This window comes from Mirounga angustirostris, unplaced genomic scaffold, assembly GCF_029215605.1.
Source record: "Mirounga angustirostris isolate CCGP_5_RB_7025 unplaced genomic scaffold, mMirAng1.0.hap1 SCAF_2, whole genome shotgun sequence".
NCBI lineage: Eukaryota > Metazoa > Chordata > Mammalia > Carnivora > Phocidae > Mirounga > Mirounga angustirostris.
Window position 1 is genome coordinate 58,984,764 of NW_026991710.1, and position 16,175 is coordinate 59,000,938.

At 36.9% G+C, this 16,175-nt stretch overlaps 1 protein-coding gene across 10 annotated transcripts in view; it reads left to right on the forward strand.

Annotated features, from left to right (window-relative positions):
- MTHFD2L (methylenetetrahydrofolate dehydrogenase (NADP+ dependent) 2 like) overlaps positions 1-16,175 on the forward strand; it is a 128,336-nt gene that overhangs the window by 23,498 nt on the left and 88,663 nt on the right. For all 10 annotated transcript variants that reach the window (XR_010409424.1, XM_045881010.2, XM_045881014.3 and 7 more), the window contains 2 exons: positions 13,501-13,653; positions 15,063-15,170. Coding sequence is in view for 9 of the 10 variants with exons in the window: in XM_045881010.2 (XP_045736966.1) it covers positions 13,501-13,653; positions 15,063-15,170 (261 nt within the window). In the remaining variant the exon portion in view is untranslated. The remainder of the gene's footprint in view (positions 1-13,500; positions 13,654-15,062; positions 15,171-16,175) is intronic.

Consider the following 16,175-nt stretch of genomic DNA (forward strand, 5'->3'; position numbering starts at 1 on the left):
GAGGTAGTGAGTAGCAGAGCAATGCTAGGAGAAGCAATGATACTGTCCTTTCAACCATAATCACCGTCCTACAACAGAGACTGCAAGGCAGGTGCCAAGAGAGATCCTTGCTCATCTCCTCATGTTTTCTTGCTTTCTAAAGTCTACTTTTCATCTATTCTAAAACAAAATTATTAGGTAGAAAACTTATTCCATCTTATCTATCTTTTTCTAAAATAGTTTTCCAAATGCTTCCCTTTAATTATCAAGGTTGAAGTCTTTGAATATTAACATCTTCGAATTTATGTAAGGGGATTAAATAGAGAAATTAGACTGAAATATAGGATTAAAGGATTAAATCTGGAGGGATCGAGTAAGAAGAGTTAGAGTTTACTGTGTAGATTTAACAAAGATAAGCTTTTCTAATAATTAGTAGGCATAAAAATGGGGATTTTGACCTAATTAATAAGGATATAGATATATGCATTGCCTAAAACTTAATTCTTCATTTGGACAAAAAAAATCTTGGCCATAATTGCTTTTCTTAAGAGATTATGCAATTTATGTATGCAGAATACTTATTGCTCTATTTTTTTTTAATTTTTTTTAAAGATTTTATTTATTTATTTGAGACAGAATGAGAGAGAGAGAGCACATGAGAGGGGGGAGGGTCAGAGGGAGAAGCAGACTCCCTGCCGAGCAGAGAGCCCAATGCGGGACTCGATCCAGGGACTCCAGGATCATGACCTGAGCCGAAAGCAGTCGCTTAACCAACTGAGCCACCCAGGCGCCCCTTATTGCTCTATTTTTAATGTTCTTGACAAGAGTGGGAAATTTTCATCACCCTGGACTTTTTCATGTTTAAAGAATCATTTATTCTGTTTATTTCTAACTGATTTCCAAATTTTGACCTGAGCTTTGTTATAACATCTTCCCCTCTTTCCCTAGGAAGAAAGCCCAGTTCTGTGTTTGAGGCTTCATAAAATATTCCATGTGGAATACTTTTTAGTAATATATTTCCTCCACTAGACTACTAGTTCCACCAAAGTAGGGAGAATTGCAGGTAACATTTTATTCTGAAATCCACTCTATATCATGGTAGATTTTTAGTGAATGTTACTGATGGAATGAATGAACTCTGTAGTTTCCCAGCGACTGCTTTTTTCATTTGTTTTAAATCAAAGCCCAACTTCTAGCCAGAATAATGTAAGTTCTTTTGTCCTTACAAGAAAAAGCTGAACAAACTGAAAACCAATCCGTTTCTTGACCCATCAGAGAACTGAGGTTGTAGGGCAAACCACCATCCCAGAATCTGGAGTGAGGCAAATCCAGAGAATCACAACCAAGACCTACTCACATTGAACAGAAGCTATTGGAGCTATAAACTGATAAACTGACTCTTAAGTGGAACTTTGATGAGTTTTTGGAGGCCAAAGGTATGCTAGCATAAGAATGAGAAACTCTTGGGCCCATAGTTTTGGGTGTGGCAACAAAAAAAATCACAAGGCATGACAAAAGGCAAATGAAAACAGTCTGAAGGGACAAAACAAGCATCAGAACCAGAGTCACGTATGACACAGATTTTGGAATTATTGGACGGAATTTAAAATAACTGTGATTCATATATTAAGGGCTCTAATGGAAAAAGTAGATAACAAGCAAGAACAGTTGGGCAATGAAAGCAGAAAGATGGAAACTCTCAGAAAGAATCAAAAGGAAATGCTAGAAATCAAAGCTACTCTAACAGAAATGAAGAATGCTTTGATGGGCTCAGTTGTAGACTGGACATGCCAAGGATGATATGCTTGAGAATATGCCAGGAGAAACTTCTCAAATTGAAATGCAAAGAAATAAAAAAAGAAGGAGGGGAACCCTGGAGCATCCAAGAACTGTAGGATATTTTCAAAAGGTAGAACACCCATGCAGTTGGAATACCAAGAGAAGAGAGAAACATTATTTGAAGTAATAGAGTTTTCAAGTTTGCAAAATTAATGACAGACACCAAACCACAGAGAACACCAAACAGGATAAATAACAAAAATGGTCAAAAGATTTGAACAGACACTTCACCACAGAAGAAAAAATTACATGAATAGGTACTCAACATAAGTAGTTATTAGGGAAATTCAAATGGAAACTATAATAGGATACTATTACACACCTGTTAAAATGGCTGAAATTAAAAAGATTACTGACCATACCATATATTGGTGAGGATGTGTTGCTGTTGGGAATGCAAAATGGTTCTCTTTGAAAATAGTTTGGTCATGTCTTAGAAAGTTATATGTATACCCAGTATATGGTGCAGCCATTTCATGTCTACATATTTACCTAAAAGCAAAGCAAACACATATTAATATGAAGACTGTATACGCACGTTCTCATAAGCTTTATTTCCTTATAATTTCTGGAGGCTAGAAATCTGAAATCAGAGTGCCAGCATGGTCAGATTTGGAGAGAGCTCTCTTCCTGGCCTTCAGACAGCCCCCTTTTTTCCTGTATCCTCACAAGGTGGAGAAAGGGAGCAAACTCTCTGGTATCTCTTTTTATAAGGGCACTGATTCCATCCTGCGGGTTCCATCCTGATGACCTCATCTAAACCTAATTACTTCCCAAAGGCCCCATCTCCAAATACTGTTATATTAGGATTTGGGGCTTCAACATATACATTTGGGGGGACACAGTTCAGTCCATAGCAAGTGGTTACTAGTGGTTGGAGGTTAGGGGACAGGTTAGGGGACAGGAAAGAGGGAGGAAAAAGGGCTTGAGGAAACTCCAGGGTGGTGAATGTGCTTATTGATTGTGGTGATGGTTTTCACAGGTATATACATATGTCAAAGCTTATCAAATTATATACTTTAAATATATGCAGTCTATTATATTCAAATATTCTTAAATAAAGCTATGGTTTAAAAAAACAGATCTTTTAGGAATACAAGTAAATGCAATAAAACTATGTAGAAAGGAAGTCAAGAGAATGATAAGCACAGGATGTAGAATGAAGTTTCCATTAGGTTGGAGCAGGGAAAGGGATGGCTTAGTGGATGTATTGTGTGCTTGAATAGAGATTACTATCAAGTCCATAACTTTTGTTTTGGGTGGTGGATTTGCATCTGCCTAGCTTATTACGAAAAATAATTAATTATTTAAAATTTGACTGTGCTTGGACCAATATTGAAATTGTGTCATAAGTCATGAATTATGATGTAACCAATTTATTTGAGGTTTACTCAAAGAAAAAGAGGCCATATTTCGAACAGAATATTTTGTTCAAATCCTTTGTGACATCATTTGAGTGTTTACATAGAAACAAAGCCATCCCGGTGATGGCGTTCTCCCACTTTAAAAAAAAAATTTTCTCTAACAGGTAACATTTTTATCAAAGAATTTTTATTCAAGGCAAACAAAGTGGATGATAATTCTCCTGCATGTGGTTATGTTAACCAAGTGGTGGCAGCACTGAGCAAGCAGGGTTTTTTTTTTTTTTTTTTTTTTTTTAAGGCTAATGGTTTATACTGGAAGCTGAGTAAATTACTTTGATATGATTTACATATTAGTAGGATTGGTTGGTCCCTGTAGCCCCGTATGTCTTTCCCTATTTATTCCCAAGTGGAAACTATCCCAAGGTCACCAAGATCTATAGAATTACCTCTTTTTGAGCAATTGCTCTCATAAACAGGTTGTATCATGTAACTCAAGATGCCTGACTGACTACTCAAAGTATCTCAAGATCCAGAATTTCCTGGAACCACAGTGATTACTTCTTTTCCTTTTTACCTTTTTTCTTTTTCCCTTACCATGATGTCCTAATCTATTTTTTGAGTGCATTCTGCATTGATAAAGGATTTACCAAAATCAAAAGGCCCTTTGAAACATCTGACTATTTCTCTGTAGAAAGTCTTTTAAAAGATCTGTTCATATGGTTGCCTTCTGACCCTCTTTATTCATTTACCAGTTCAAACAAGATTTACCAATCTGCATATAACTCTCTGCCAGGCCCTAGGGGAACGAGGTCGTTAGGACATAGTTGAAACTAACTGTCCTTGAAAAGTTTGCAGGCAAGGTCCCCCAAACACAACATCTCTTCTTTTCCCTGTGTGTTAGAGAAGCTCATTAGGATAGACATGCTCGCTCATCTGAGGGTTCTCCTCTATAGAATGTACGCTGCTTGGAGTGCAGTATAGTACATTTGATAGAAGTCACTGAGTCTAGTGCCTAGGAAACCAAGGGTTTAATAAACCAGGATGTTTTCAGTACTCTTTCTGAAGAATAAGGCAACTTTTGGATCTCCATGTACTCTTTAGGTCACTTAAGAGAATTATGAAGGGCAAAAGCAGCAACCTTTGTGTTATGTGTAGGTCCCTACTTCCCATTAATTTGTTTTTTTCACAGCCTTTAAAATAGGTCTGCCTAGGAATGTCCTGTGCAGTTTCTGTGGCTATAGGAGAAAGAGGCTAAGGAAGGGTGGGGGGCCAGATCCAGCCCTTTCTGGCCTCGACAACACCTCCTACTCCACCTCCAAGCTCTACTAATTCTCAAATTTGGGGGTGGAGTAGCAGTGTGAGATTAGACTCACTTGCCATTCCTTTTTTGTCCCCTCACTCCTCGATGATGAAACAGCTCTTAAATGATGTTGGGCAAGTAGTAAGCACCTGGTAAGTATTTTCTGTCTCGAAACCTTGATGTAGAACCCAAAGGGTGTCATTTAAATATTACTTACTGGCTTGAGAACTGGAGACAGCTTCCAAAAGTATCTCTCTTATTTACTCCTATAAAATAATTAACTCATTAAGAGACTATAGCTAAATAATTTGATTAGGCAGACATTTATTCCATTAGAATATAGGCTCCAGAGGGTAAAAATTTTGTCTGTTTGGTTCACTATGTATCCTAAATCTTTAGAACAATACTGGGCACATGATAGATACCCAGTAAATATTTGTTGAGTGAATAAATGAGCACATTTTCAAGGGCCTATATTCATGTTCAGAGTGTGGACTTTAACCTATAAGCATAAAGCTTTGCCTTAAATTTCTGACTTCTCAAGTCCTGTTTGAAAAACAGACAAACATGAAACTTCTACTTCAGATTTATATTGGAAGACATAAAAATGCCAGATATATAACAATATAGATGCACAGATACTGACAAAGATTTTAATGAAAGCCACCTTTGGCTTTTCGTTTTATTTTTAAAGGATGGATATCAGAGGTTATATAGAAGGATCAGACATCTTTTCCTTATGGTGGCCTCTTCTAATTATTTCTGGTTGTCCACTGATTTTGTCTAGTTTCTTCATCCATAGGCCAGGGGAATAGTAGTCATTTTCCAACAAATATTTATTGAGTCCCTCCTGTCCCAGGCACTGTTCTTTGTGCTAGGAATACATCAGGGAAAAAAAGACAAAAATTTCTGTCCTTATGGAGTAACAGGAGACACAGACAATAAAAAAATAAATGTAATAAATATACATTTATATTTATTAGAACTTGATGTGCTATGAGAAAAAATGTAGAGCATAGTAAAGAGGATCAAGATGTTGGGGGACAGGTGGGCGCCTGGGTGGCTCAGTTGGTTAAGCGACTGCCTTCAGCTCAGGTCATGATCCTGGAGTCCCGGGATCGAGTCCCACATCAGGCTCCCTGCTCAGCGGGGGGTCTGCTTCCTGCTCTGCCCTCTTCCCTCTCGTGCTCTCTGTCTCTCATTCTCTCTCTCTCAAATAAATAAATAAAATCTTTAAAAAAAAAAAAAAGATGTTGGGGGACAGGTTGTATTTTTGTTTCTTGAACATTTTATTATGAAAAATTTCAAACATACAGGAGTTAAAAGAGTGGTACAGTGAACACCCATATAATCCCGACCAAGGTTCCATAATTGTTAGCATGTTGCTGTTTTGCCTTGTCACATATCTATCCATTTATTCATTCATCAATCCATTTTGTTTTTGAAGCATTTAAAGGTTAGAATATACAATGTATCCCTAAAACTTCAGTGTGCATATCATTAACTACAGATCAATATGTATGTTTTTAGGTGAAATTTATGTTGCATTGAAATGCACACATCTTAAGCCTATTATTACATAAGTTTTGAACAATGTAAACTCTCATGTAACTTAAACCCCTATCAGAATGAGTGGTTTTTGTTTGTTTGTTTGTTTGTTTGTTTGTTTTAAATCAATTGAGAGGGTTTTTTTTCATGTTCCCTCCCAGTCAATCCCTGTCCCTACCTTCATCCTCATCCTCAGGGAACCATTGATCTGGTTGTTTTTGTTTCTGTTTTCTGCATGCATATTGCCCATTTGAATACCTTCCTTTGTAAAATGCCTGCTTATATATTTAGCTCATTTTTAAAAACTGAATTATTTGTCTTTTTAAGATTTAGTTTTGAGAGTCCTTTATATAGCTAGATACAAGTTCTTCGTCAGATATGTGTTTTGCAAATATTTTCTCCCAGTCTTTGGCTTGGTATCCATTTTGTTAATGGTGTTTTTTGATGGGCATAAGATTTTAATGTTTCTGAAGTCTAATTGATCAGTATTTTTCTTTTGTGCTTTATGTTTTATATTCTAAGAAAACTTTGCCTGTAGCTAGCACACAAATTAAAGTTTTCACCCAGAAATTATTCAGTTTTAGCTTTATGTTTAGATTTATAATCCATTTGTAGTTAAATTTTCTGCATGCTATAGAGATTATTGTTCACTTCCCCTCCCCATGGCTATCAAGTTGTTCAAGTACTTTCTGTTGAAAAGATTTTCCTTTCTCGATTGAACTGCTTTGGCGTTTTTGTAAAATACCAGATGACTGTATAAATGTGAATCTAAAGCTGGGCTCTTTATTCTGTTCCATTGATGTGTTTGTCTATCCCTACACCAGAACCTCACTGTCTTGATCACTGTCACTGAATAGCAAGTCTTGAAGTCAGGTATTGTGAGTCCTCTAACTTCACTCACTTTCAAGATTGCTTTGGATATTCCTGTGCCTGGTGATACAAATTTTAGAATCAGTCAGCCTCTACTAAAAAACCTCAAAAAATTATGATTGAGATGATATTGAACATATAGATCAATTGGGAAGAACTGACATCATAACACTATTGAATCTTCCAGTCCATGAACACAGCATACCTTTCATTTATTTAGGTCAGCTGTCAGCAGTGTTTTCTAGTTCTCATTATAGAGGTCACCCTCAAACTTTAAAAATTAATCCTAAGTGTTTTATGATTGGTAAACTATTATAAGATGTATTTTTAACATTTCATTTTCAAGTAGTCACTGCTTGTGTATGGAAATACAATTGATTTTTTTTTAAAGATTTTATTTATTTATTTCTCAGAGAGAGAGAGACAGGGTACAAGCGGGGGGAGCAGCAGAGGGAGAAGTAGGCTCCCTGCTTAGCGAGGAGCGTGATGTGGGGCTCGATCCCAGGACTCTTGAGATCATGACCTGAGCTGAAGGCAGATGATTAACTGACTGAGCCACCCAGGTGTCCCAACAATTGATTATTTGTATTGATTTTGACTTTGTACTCTGTGGTCTTGCAAAATCCACTTTATTATTCTTTTGTTGTTTTGTAAATTCTTTAGGATGTTCTGTGTAAATAACGATGCCATCTGTGACTAGTGCATTTCAGTTCTTCCTTTCTGATCTTAGGCCTCTTTTTTCTTTTCCTTGTATTATCGCATTAGCTAGGATCTCCAGTAAAACACTGGATAGGAATGGTGGGAGTGGAAACCCTTGTCTTCTTTTCCTAGGGAAAAAGATTCAGTATTTCATTATTAAGTACGTTAGCTGTGAGTTTTTGTTTGTTTGTTTGTTTTAAGATTTATTTGAGAGAGAGCAAGAAAGAGAGAGAGCAGGGGAGGGACAGAGGGAGAGGGAGGAGGAGACTCCCCACTGAGCAGGGAGCAGGACTCCATCCCAGGACTCTGGCATCATGACCTGAGCCAAAGGCAGATGCTTAACTGACTGAGCCACCCAAACACCCTATAAGTTTTTTTGTAAGTGCTTATCATATTGAGGACTTTAAGCTTTGCTTTGCCTTTGCTGAACCACAGGTGCAATCTCTGTGTAGTTCTCTGAGCCTTGGATGAGCTTCTTGGAGTTTTTCTCATGTGTGTGTTGTTCAGGGATCAGAGAATTGGGCAGAATTTATAAATACACTTTGAATCTCCACTCTGTGGCTTTCTCCTTTTCTGGATATATCCCTTCAATTTTCAGCTGCTGTGGTAACCTCAAACTTTGTGCCTTGATTCCTTAAGCAAGTAGGACTGCAGATGTCTATCCAAGTTCTCGCTCTCCTGTGTCTAGGAAAGCCTCCAAAATGAGAAACTCTTTGAGTGACCTTCCTGTCTTTCAGATGTCCACTCTCCTCCAAATCTGTCAGTGTCTAGTGATTCTCCAATGTTTTCCAGACAGCTTTTTTAAATAGTAGTTATTTAAAAAAATTTTTTATTGAGGTATAATTGTCATATAACATTGTGTTAGTTTCAGGTGTATAACACAGTGCTTCAGTATCTGCATATGATCACCACAGTAAGTCTAGTGAACATGTCACCATACATAGTTACAAATTTTTTTTTCTTGTGATAAGAACTTTCAAGATCCATTCTCTTAGCAATTTTCAAATATGCAACACAATGTCATTAACTATAATCATCAAGCTGTATATTACATCAGTAATGTACGTTACAACTATAGGTCATTGTTTTTTATGTATGTTTTCCAGTGTTTACAGTTATTGTCTGTGAGAAGTTTGTCCCATATAAACTACTTCATGATGATCAGAAATGGAACCTACTTTAAATAATGTGGTCAGAATAGTCCTTACAGATAATGTAGGATTTAAGCAAAGATTTGAAAAAAGAGAGGGAAAAAGCTGAAATGACTGTTTGTTTTAAAGTCCCCAGGCAGACAGAAGAACTATAGCCAATTTGGGAAATGCCTGATATGTTTGAAGGACAGCAAGAAGAGCAGAATGATGCCAATTAGAATAAGATGAGGGAAAAGTAACCAGTGATGAGATCAGACAGATAGCTAGAGTTCTGGAGCAGTACAGATCATGTAGGGTCTTGTTTGCCATTGTAAGGAAATAGGAAGCATTGCAGGGTTTTGAAGAGAAGACTTTTGTGATGTAAAATGCATTTCAAAAGTATAACCCCATTGCTATTTTGTAAATAGATTGTATGGATGCAAATATACGGATGCAAATGTAAAAGCAGGGAATTAACTAGGAGGCTGTTGTAAGAATTCATAGGCAAGATAATGGCCACTCAAACCAGACTAGTATCAATGGACACGGTGAGACTATTGAAGTACTAGATCTATTATAAAAGGAAATTCAACAGATTTTCCAGTGGAGTGGATGTTGGGTGTGAGTCAGAATGGCTCCATACTTTTTTGGCAAGCAGCTCAGAAGGATGGAATTGCCATCAATTGAGTTGGAGAAAGCCATGGGTGAATCGGTTTAATAAGAAAAGATCTGTGCTCTAAAAGGTTCACACTCATAAGTGAGACAGTAAAATGGCTAATGTTATCAACTAACTGAACTAATGTGCTAAGTACTTTTTATAGCAGTTTTGTGGGAGAGCAGAGGAGAAAAATAACATTTCAATTTATGATGAAGGAACAGGTAACAATCAATCAATGTGTTGAGGAATGACTAGGGTGGAAAAACAGGTAACAATCAATCAATGTGTTGAGGAATGACTAGGGTGGGAAAGAACAGGGAAGAAGGAATTAATTATGGAAGAGTCAGCATGCATTTCATGAACAATAGCACAGAAATGCAAAGTTAATGTTAAGGGAATGAAGGAATGGGACACTGCTTGATATACTAGAGAGAAGGCGATGTGATGATGGTGGATGGGAAAGGGAGGGAGCGCTTGGAGAGGAGGAAGATAGGAAAAAGATATAACCAGGCTGACGATGGTATTATTTACTATGCTAATGAGCTTGCACGTTTCCAACAGTCATTGAGGCAGTGGAAGGAGGTACTTTTAAACAGTAACAGAAAAATCCTTGGATGGAAAATAAACCAATAATTTGTTCTTTTTTTTTTCCTGTTCTTTGTCCAAAGGCAATTAAACATTAACTATACACACACACACACACACACACACATATGCACACACATACATACATACAATCATACACACAGTGGAGTAGTTGCATAGAGTGGTCTCTCAAGGCATTTCCTGTGCTGTTCTACTGCAATGTTATGGTTATAATTTGAAGTGTTTTTTTTTTTTTTTCCTGGCATGATTTAATGACCTCTCAAGATCATAAGTAGAGGGGAAACACAAAGTGAATAATGCCAGTTTTCCCATTCATTTGGGTAGGATATTAACTGGTTATTTATTTGCCAATGTATTCTGTGGGTCAAAAATGTTTTATAACCACTGTGAAAAAATTGATGTTACTGAGTTTCGTGATTATTTCTTTAAGTCATGGCCCCAAGAGTGAAACTTCAGGGGACTTTCAGTAGCAGTCAGTCATAAGCACAAAATGTATTTATTTCCCTTACTCATATAAGAAAATATGCAGTGCTTTTCTGCACGGGTTTGGGCATGTTTTAACCTAGGAATTGTGTTGTATTTGGAGGCCTAGAAGAAAGAGTGCGTTCCTTGGTATATGTTAGGATTATCAAATGTCTTGATTAGAAGGGATGGGGGGCCCCTTCTGATTTTAACTTTTTAAAAAAATATTTATTTATTTATTTAGAGAGGGGCAAAGAGAGAGTGTGAGAAGAGGGAGGGGCAGAGGTAGAGAGAGAGACTCTCAAGCAGCCTCTGCGCTGAGCCCAACACAGGGCTTGATCTCATGACCCTGAGATCATGACCTGAGCCGAAATCAAGAGTCCAGTCAACCGACTGAGCCACCCAGGCACCCCCACCCCCAGTTTTAATTTTTGAATGGTATTTGAGATGATTGATATTTATGACTTCTATATACAGAAGGAAATACTGACTTTAGGGCAAAAAGATATAGATTTTAATTCTGGATCTTCCTCTTAGTAGTGGTTTGAGATTGGCTGCATCTCAAACTCTTTGAGCTTTGTCTTTAAAATGGAGATGATAATACCATTTCCATTTTAGTCCCCAGTAACTATGAATATCAAAAAGGAAGTGGATGTGCTAGTAACATGAACATTGTAAAATTCTCTGTAAATGTTAAGTTGTGCTCATTTGCATTATTGCCATTCACTGTACATTACATAATAAAAGGTATATCTTTTGTGGCAAAGGATGCAAGTGAGATTTAATTCACTGCTGAGATAACATAGAATTATATAAAAATGTATGTATGTATATATGATATATGAATTGGTTTCCTTGATTCTTACGATCTTAATTTTTTTAAATCTACTCATATAGGTTCTTTTCCTTTTAGACTAAATAACCTCAGTTTTCATGGGCTCTGTATGTCACACCTTTGTATGTCCACACATCTGTCTTTTAAACACCTATTACTAAAGTGTCTTAAGAGAAAATTATTTGGAAATGGTGGCCTGCTTATGAACTGAGCTGCAGTTTAAGAAGTACCTAAGAGGACAGGTCTATAATCACCAGTCTCTAGTGCTAGCCTCCGCATTCTCACATGCTTACAAAGCTTCTTAAGAATTTTAGCTGTGGGGGCGCTTGGGTGGCTCAGTTGTTAAGCATCTGCCTTTGGCTCAAGTCATGGTCCCTGGGTCCTGGGATCGAGTCCCACATCAGGCTCCCCGCTCAGCAGGAAGCCAGCTTCTCCCTCTCCCACTCCCCCTGCTTGTGTTCCCTCTCTCGCTGTGTCTCTCTGTGTTAAATAAATAAAATCTTTAAAAAAAAAAAAAAGAATTTTAGCTGTGGGGCACCTGGGTTAGGTTAGGTGTCTGCCTTCGGCTCAGGTCATGGTCCTGGGATCGAGTTGTGCATCGGGCTTACTGGTCATCGGGGAGTCTGCTTCTCCCTCTGCCTCTCACCCTACTTGTGCTCTCTCTCTCTCACTCTCAAATGAATAAAATCTTAAAAAAAAAAAGAATTTTAGCTGAGATTTGTTACAACTGCAGTGTTATTGTTAGTGAATGGAAGAGCACAGACCAGTAGATGGTGACATTCAGTGTAGCTCAGGCTTATCAGTAAGAGGATGGCTCTCTAAACCTGTGTTCTTTCCATCAATGGCTAGTCCATGCATACATTAGCCAATTTTAAACCTAGAAATGAACTAATTTAAGCCGTAGCTCAATAATGGAGATCTCAAATGCAATTGTTTTTCTTTTAATTTACAAAGCTTTTGATCAACTATAAAAATATCCTTGGCATGAAGCTTCTGCGTGAGTGGTCAATGTCTAACAAATGAATCATCAATATCATCCAGATTAAAAAAGAAACCACTGTTTTTATCCTCAAATAGTAAATTAAACATGTGATTTTTAAGAAGTTTTACTAGAACCTATATAATCATCTCCTGGTTTCAGAGAAAACAGATGGAGACTTACTCTGCTAGAACATTATAGAATAAACACAGTTATTGAAAGTGAACAACTGTTGATTGGAGAGACATTCCAAAGACCCAATTTCTATATGAACATAATTCAAATTACTACTTATATATATGTAAAAGACTTTGGTAGTTTAATGCTGGCAAATTGGATTTAAAGTAAAATGGCAGTAGTATCCCATTTAGAATACAAAAGATCTAAGGTACAAGGCATAGCTCTTTTTTTTTTTTTAAAGATTTTATTTATTTGACAGAGAGAGACACAGTGAGAGAGACACACACATCCATTGTGTGATGAACAAAGAAACTTTATGTAGCAAATAATACCTTTATTTCAGTATATTAAGCACATGGGCTAATCGTTGGGTTTAGGGGAAGTCTTATTATTTTTACTTATTACCTTTCAAAATGAGATGATGATTGGCATCTCCTATCTCTTTTGATTAGTTTATTACTCTTATTATGTTCTTTTCCTTCCAAATAGAAACCAAAATGATATTTTGGATATCAATGTGCTAGTGCTTCAGAGAAAGGAGGGGTGTGTGTGTGTGTGTGTGTGTGTGTGAGATTTGCTTTTTTGTTATGTCATTTGGGAGGAAGTTAGGCACACTAATGATGTTATGATTATTTTAATACCAACAAAGCCCTTTTAATCTATAATGCTGGAAATATTTAATAGAAGCCGAATTGTGGAAATGTCTTGTATGGGAAAAACATAGATTTAAACTACTAAGTAGGTAAACTTATTGAGGCAAAGACTTAGGACCTGGCTGTTTCCAGGTCTCATTGACATTGTTTTATTTCACACATTTTTCCCTTTACCAGGCCAGCCGTTTCCGGCCCTGCAATTGTCTAAACTCTTAATGGTGGTTAATTATAGCCATCAGCCAAGAGCACTTTGGCTATTTTGGTGGAAAGAAAAAGGACAGAGTAATGATTTTACACCTTTCCTGAAGCCAAATCATAATGTAGGTCTGCAGATTTCAAGTAAAGACCTCCAAATAAATGACCATTTTAAAATTAGACCAATTTTATTTACTTTTCAGACCATGTGGACGAGCGAACAGTGTGCAATGGAATTGCCCCTGAAAAAGATGTAGATGGATTTCATATTATCAATGTTGGAAGATTGTGCCTTGATCAGCATTCTCTCATACCTGCCACTGCCAGTGCTGTTTGGGAAATCATCAAGAGGACAGGTTGGTAACTTGAGGTCCATGGGACGTGGGTGCTGAGGGCCACACTGAGCATTTGTGCAGTGCCCTGATGGAACCATTTCACTACTGAGTGAAAGAAAATGATAAGCCATAGAACTTCAGTCCATAGAAAGTTGTAAAGTTATAGAAGTCAAAGAATAACCCAAAGTAAAATAAAATGAAAAATGCATGCCAGGTTGCAGGTAACTGCCGTTGCACCTTGTAGGAGTGAATTTTCCCAAGAGTAGGTTTGTCTCCCTACTTTTAAGTTATACACTTAATGTGCATTTTCCAAAATGAATTGTAGTTTTCCTTACCTTTAAAAACAAAATGCGGGGCGCCTAGGTGGCTCAGTCGTTGGGCGTCTACCTTCGGCTCAGGTCATGGTCCCAGGGTCCTGGGATCGAGTCCCATATCGGGCTCCCTGCTCCGCGGGAAGCCTGCTTCTCCCTCTCCTACTCCCCCTGCTTATGTTCCTGCTCTCACTGTGTCTCTCTCTGTCAAATAAATAAATAAAATCTTTAAAAAAATAAAAAATAAAAAAAAAATAAAAACAAAATGCGGTGATCATATTTGAGCCATCTCTAATGACCTAGGTTTTTACTATAGACATTTACATTTGAACTGTGCTCTAAATACAGTAATACTCTCTTGAACCCTTGAGGTGTATAGAGAAATGTTTATCTCTACATTAATCAATTCCATACTGCTTTTATGTTCGTCCTGCCTCCCTGACTGTCCCTTCCATTTCTGACAGCATCTTCTCCTTTCAAATCTGCTGTTTTCTAACGGAAGGAGAAAATTTCCAAGAGAAAACAGATCCTAGAACCATCCTTTTAGGATATTACTGCTTGTAAAAACCTTAATTCTAACTTCTTCATTTTACTTATGAAGCAACTGTGCCCAAACAAAATAGAGTGTGTTATATTTGCAAGTTTTATCTTTCAGACCTTTTTGAGTCCCTAAAATTCAGCACCTCTTTCCTATGGGGTAAATGCATGAGCTTTGTAAAAAAATACACCTTTTCCCACTTCATTTTGTTCCAGATTTGCTAAAATTTTGATTGCCAATTAAGCTCGACATTGTTGTACTTTGCTTACTTTATAATTAGTAGTTAATATATTTTAAGTCTTTGCATGTCTAACTCTTCATGTGAATCTCCATGTTTAAAAGTAATTTAATGGCAACTTGAAAATGTAGTTTTTTAACAAGGACAATTATAGAGGAAGTGACAAAGCCAAGAGGCGTAAAAAGAATATTTATAAATAATGAATGTGGGCACATTATAGACAAGCCACACAATAACTCAAATTTCATTAGAAGTTTGTAAAGAATGTTTTAGTTGGCTGTTCAAATGTTTAATCTGCTTCTTGTTGTTGATTCTTCATTTAAATCAAACTCTGTGTTTTAAGGAATTGAAACATTTGGGAAAAATGTGGTTGTAGCTGGAAGATCCAAGAATGTAGGGATGCCCATTGCCATGCTTTTACACACTGATGGAGAGCACGAACGGCCGGGAGGTAGGTTGGACCTTAATTCCATATACTCCTGTGATTTTCTTCGTTCTTAAAATCATCAGGTCAGGATGCTTGGAAATGTGACTTGGTATATTCATGGGTTTATGCAAATAAAGGCTTCCCTTCTTCCTCATCTAATGACATGAGCACCTTGAAAGTGAATAAAATAATTGCTGGAAATACATGGCCCCTTTGTCCCTCCTACTATTATTTTAGCCATATACACTTCCTTAAAATAATTGACAATATAAACATTAAGAAAAATGGAAAGCCACTAAATACATAACAGTCACATGTTGATAGACTTCTGCATGCTCACACACACACACACACACACCCATACCCACAGACACTCACAAAGCCCTATGGAAAAAGAAACCCAGTGATGACATATCACTTATCTAAAATGATGAATGAGACTTTTGAATATTGCTTTCTCCTTCCTGGGCCTAAGAATTTAAATATTGCCACTAATCAAAATGTATGTGTGGATCATAGTGAATTAGGGCCTGATGATGACTCCAGGGACCTTTAAAAAGCCTTAGTCTTGAGGAGCTCTTTGAAAGGCCAAATCTAGTAATATGCACACAGTTTTCATAGTGAACATCTACAGTTCTAGTGTTACTATTCACTTGTAACTTAATCTACTAGTGCTTATCTGTCTCTTAGGATATAATATATTGATTCATATTTGCCTTTATGCAGTAATTTCTATGTTAAGCAAGTTAAAATAACCAGAAACGTTTACCTAGGTATACCATTTTTGTTGGAAAATTTTGACTTGGTGTCAGTGTGTAATTTTTTTCTTCATTTTCAGCATTTTATTTTCTTATCTCATCGATAACATAACAAGCAGCATTATGTCACTCCATGACTTGCATGGTACTTTCTCATAAGCCATCTTATTTCGTTCTCAGTCATTCTGGCATATATTAATATTACTTATATTTTGCAGCTAAAAGAAATGATCTTTAGAGAGTTCAGGTGACTTACCCAAGGCCACACAAG